Source organism: Sinocyclocheilus rhinocerous, unplaced genomic scaffold, assembly GCF_001515625.1.
Source record: "Sinocyclocheilus rhinocerous isolate Xijiao unplaced genomic scaffold, SAMN03320098_v1.1 scaffold1232, whole genome shotgun sequence".
NCBI classification, from domain to species: domain Eukaryota; kingdom Metazoa; phylum Chordata; class Actinopteri; order Cypriniformes; family Cyprinidae; genus Sinocyclocheilus; species Sinocyclocheilus rhinocerous.
Window position 1 is genome coordinate 174,693 of NW_015657490.1, and position 3,367 is coordinate 178,059.

At 42.9% G+C, this 3,367-nt stretch overlaps 1 protein-coding gene across 1 annotated transcript; it reads left to right on the plus strand.

Moving 5' to 3' along the window:
• Window positions 1-615: 615 nt before the first annotated feature.
• LOC107721056 (gastrula zinc finger protein XlCGF57.1-like) lies at window positions 616-3,057 on the plus strand. Its single transcript, XM_016528910.1, has 2 exons — window positions 616-1,327; window positions 1,482-3,057. Exons 1-2 carry the CDS (start codon window positions 654-656, stop codon window positions 2,818-2,820), a joined length of 2,013 nt encoding a protein of 670 aa, XP_016384396.1. The 5' UTR covers window positions 616-653; the 3' UTR covers window positions 2,821-3,057.
• The last annotated feature ends 310 nt before the right edge of the window (window positions 3,058-3,367 follow it).

The following is a 3,367-nucleotide window of genomic DNA, read 5'->3' on the forward strand; positions in this document are numbered from 1 at the left end:
ACACTTTTTTTATGGATGGGCGCTTTTTATTTCACTTCTTTTGGACTGAAGCACTTCAACACCCGCTAACTGCAATGATAGAGCTTGGAATAGCCAGGACAATTTTACTGGATTCGTCTGAAAGAAGAAAGTCATATACGCCTAGGATGTCTCGGGGGTGAGTGAAACATTTTTGGGTGAACTAACCCTTTAAGACTGGTTTTGTGGTCCGGGGAGAGCGGAGCTAACATTAGCTACAGTCTGCCAGCAACAACCTAGCCAACATTTGGTTGGGGGCGGTGACTGGAGACACGATTCCATCTGGTCAATTATATACACTTTCCGCTGCCCATTGATAGGGCAACTGTTGAACAGACTCGCCAACCACATGCAGGCAGGAAGAACTTCATTAGACCTGCCAGAGTTTAATTTTCTAATAAAAGATAATACTTTTTTTACATGATTTGTTACATTTAAATACCTCTCAGTAACCAATTACATTTACTCAAATACTTTACAACACTGTTATGAATAAGCTTGACCAAAGTGACAGAATCCTGAAAATTGATACTTAGAAGTCATTATATACAAGCAGCCCTGAAAAAAACAGCTTATAAGTGTGTGTGGGCCTGACTACTCAATTGATCTAACATCACTAGAAGAGAAATCTAGCCATGAGTAGATGCCAAAAGCAGGTCATGTGTTCAATTTATTCATCTTGTTTCACCTTAGGTCTGATGACCCTGAAAGAGGAGAGTGAAGTTCTGAACGAAACAGATGAGAAATATAAGCTTGAGAAACATCACAAGTTCATACCTGAAGAAAAACCATTTAGTTGCTCACAGGCTGAAAAGACTTCCCGAAAAAGAGCTCAAAAGACAAGAAGCTGCGAAAAGAAGCATTTTACCTGTCAACAGTGTGAGAAAAGTTTTAACCTAAAAGGAGACCTTATCAGACACATGAGAACTCACACTGGAGAGAAGCCTTACACATGCCAACAGTGTGGAAACCGTTTCAGTCTGTATGGAAGCCTTAAAATCCACATGAGAGTGCACACTGGAGAAAACCCTTTCACCTGCCAACAGTGTGGAAAGAGTTTCACTCAAAAAGTAAACCTTATCACACACATGAGAACTCACACTGGAGAAAACCCTTTCACCTGCCAACAGTGTGGAAAGTGTTTCACTCAAAAAGTAAGCCTTAACAGGCACATGAGAACTCACACTGGAGAGAAGCCTTACACATGCCAACAGTGTGGAAAAAGTTTCAGTCAAGAAGGACATCTTAAAATCCACATGAGAATTCACACTGGAGAAAAGCTGTTCCCCTGCCAAAGGTGTGGTGTAAGTTTTCCTTAAAATCCACATGAGAACTCATACCGGAGAGAAGCCTTACACCTGCCAACAGTGTGGAAATGGTTTTAATAAAAAAGGAAGCCTTAACAGGCACATGAGAACTCACACCACACCTTCGGCAAGGGAACAGCTTTTCTCCAGTGTAAGTTTTACTCAAAAAGGAAGCCTTGACAGGCACACAAGAATTCACTCCAGAAAGAAACTTTACACATGCCCTCAGTGTGGAAGGAGTTTTGAACAACATGGAAACCTTAAAGTCCACATGAGAGTTCATACTGGAGAGAACCCTTTTGCCTGCCAGCAGTGTGGAAAAATGTTCAACCAAAAAGGAAGCCTTAAACACCACATGAGAGTTCACATCGGAGAAAACCCTTTGACCTGCCAACAGTGTGGAAAGAGTTTCACTCAAAAAGGAAGCCTTATCAGACACACGAGAACTCACACCGGAGAGAAGCCTTACACATGCCAACAGTGTGGAAAAAGTTTCAGTCTATATGGAAACCTTAAAATCCACATGAGAGTTCATACTGGAGAGAAGCCGTTCACCTGCCAACAGTGTGGAAATAGTTTTAATCAAAAAGGAAGCTTTATCAGACACATGAGAACTCACACCGGAGAGAAGCCTTACACATGCCAACAGTGTGGAAACAGTTTCAGTCTATATGGAAACTTTAAAATCCACATGAGAGTTCACACTGGAGAGAAGCCGTTCACCTGCCAACAGTGTGGAAATAGTTTTAATCAAAAAGGAAGCCTTATCAGACACATGAGAACTCACACCGGAGAGAAGCCTTACACATGCCAACAGTGTGGAAATGGTTTTAATAAAAAAGGACACCTTAACAGGCACATGAGAACTCACACTGGAGAAAAGCTGTTCCCCTTCCGAAGGTGTGGTGTAAGTTATACTCAAAAAGGAAGCCTTAACAGGCACACAATTCACTCCAGAAAGAAACTTTACACATGCTTTCAGTGTGGAAGGAGTTTTGAACAACATGGAAACCTTAAACACCACATGAGAGTTCACACTGGAGAAAACCCTTTCACCTGCCAACGGTGTGGAAAGAGTTTCACTCAAAAAGTAATCCTTATCAGACACATGAGAACTCATACCGGAGAGAAGCCTTACACATGCCAACAGTGTGGAAACAGTTTCAGTCTATATGGAAACCTTAAAATCCACATGAGAACTCATACTGGAGAGAAGCCTTACACCTGCCAACAGTGTGGAAATGGTTTTAATCAAAAAGTAAGCCTTATCAGACACATGAGAACTCACACTGGAGAGAAGCCTTACACATGCCAACAGTGTGGAAACAGTTTCAGTCTATATGGAAACCTTAAAATCCACATGAGAACTCATACCGGAGAGAAGCCTTACACCTGCAAACAGTGTGGAAATGGTTTTAATCAAAAAGGAAGCCTTACCAGGCACATGAGAACTCACACCGGAGAGACAGAGTTTCAATCAGCTTTAAAACCTTAAAGTCTATATGAGAAATCAAAGGCTGCATTTACGCTTGTCATTAACATGCGACTTGTATCTGGATGTTGTCCACATACACATTGAAAAGACAAGTGTAAACGCACTTCTTGATTGGAATGCTATCCGGTCAGCGTGTCCTGGTCCAGAGGTAGTCGAGGACGCATTGTGATCAGCTCTCAGTGTAATGTAAACGCAATCCAGCCATCGAGTCTGCATTCGCAGGTCAACGTCACGCAAAACCCCCACCCCTTTCTCCCGACCTGTCAGAAGAAAGATGGAGGACGCCAGGCCGTGGAGCGCTAGTGAGACTCGTACACTTGACGAGACCGTTGTTGCGCCGTGCTGCAACAGCGTGAGGCTCTCTACACTGGCCGCGACAAAGCGACTGTTGCAAATCATTTGTTCTTTGTGTCAGTACCTCATAAACAGAATGAGGCAGCAGCTTACTATCGGGGATTTGTCGTGTCGCGCCACATCCAGTGTAGACAGCATCACTGATTATAGTATTTTGTCGCCTCCGGTGTAGACACGGTGTGAAACTTGTGAA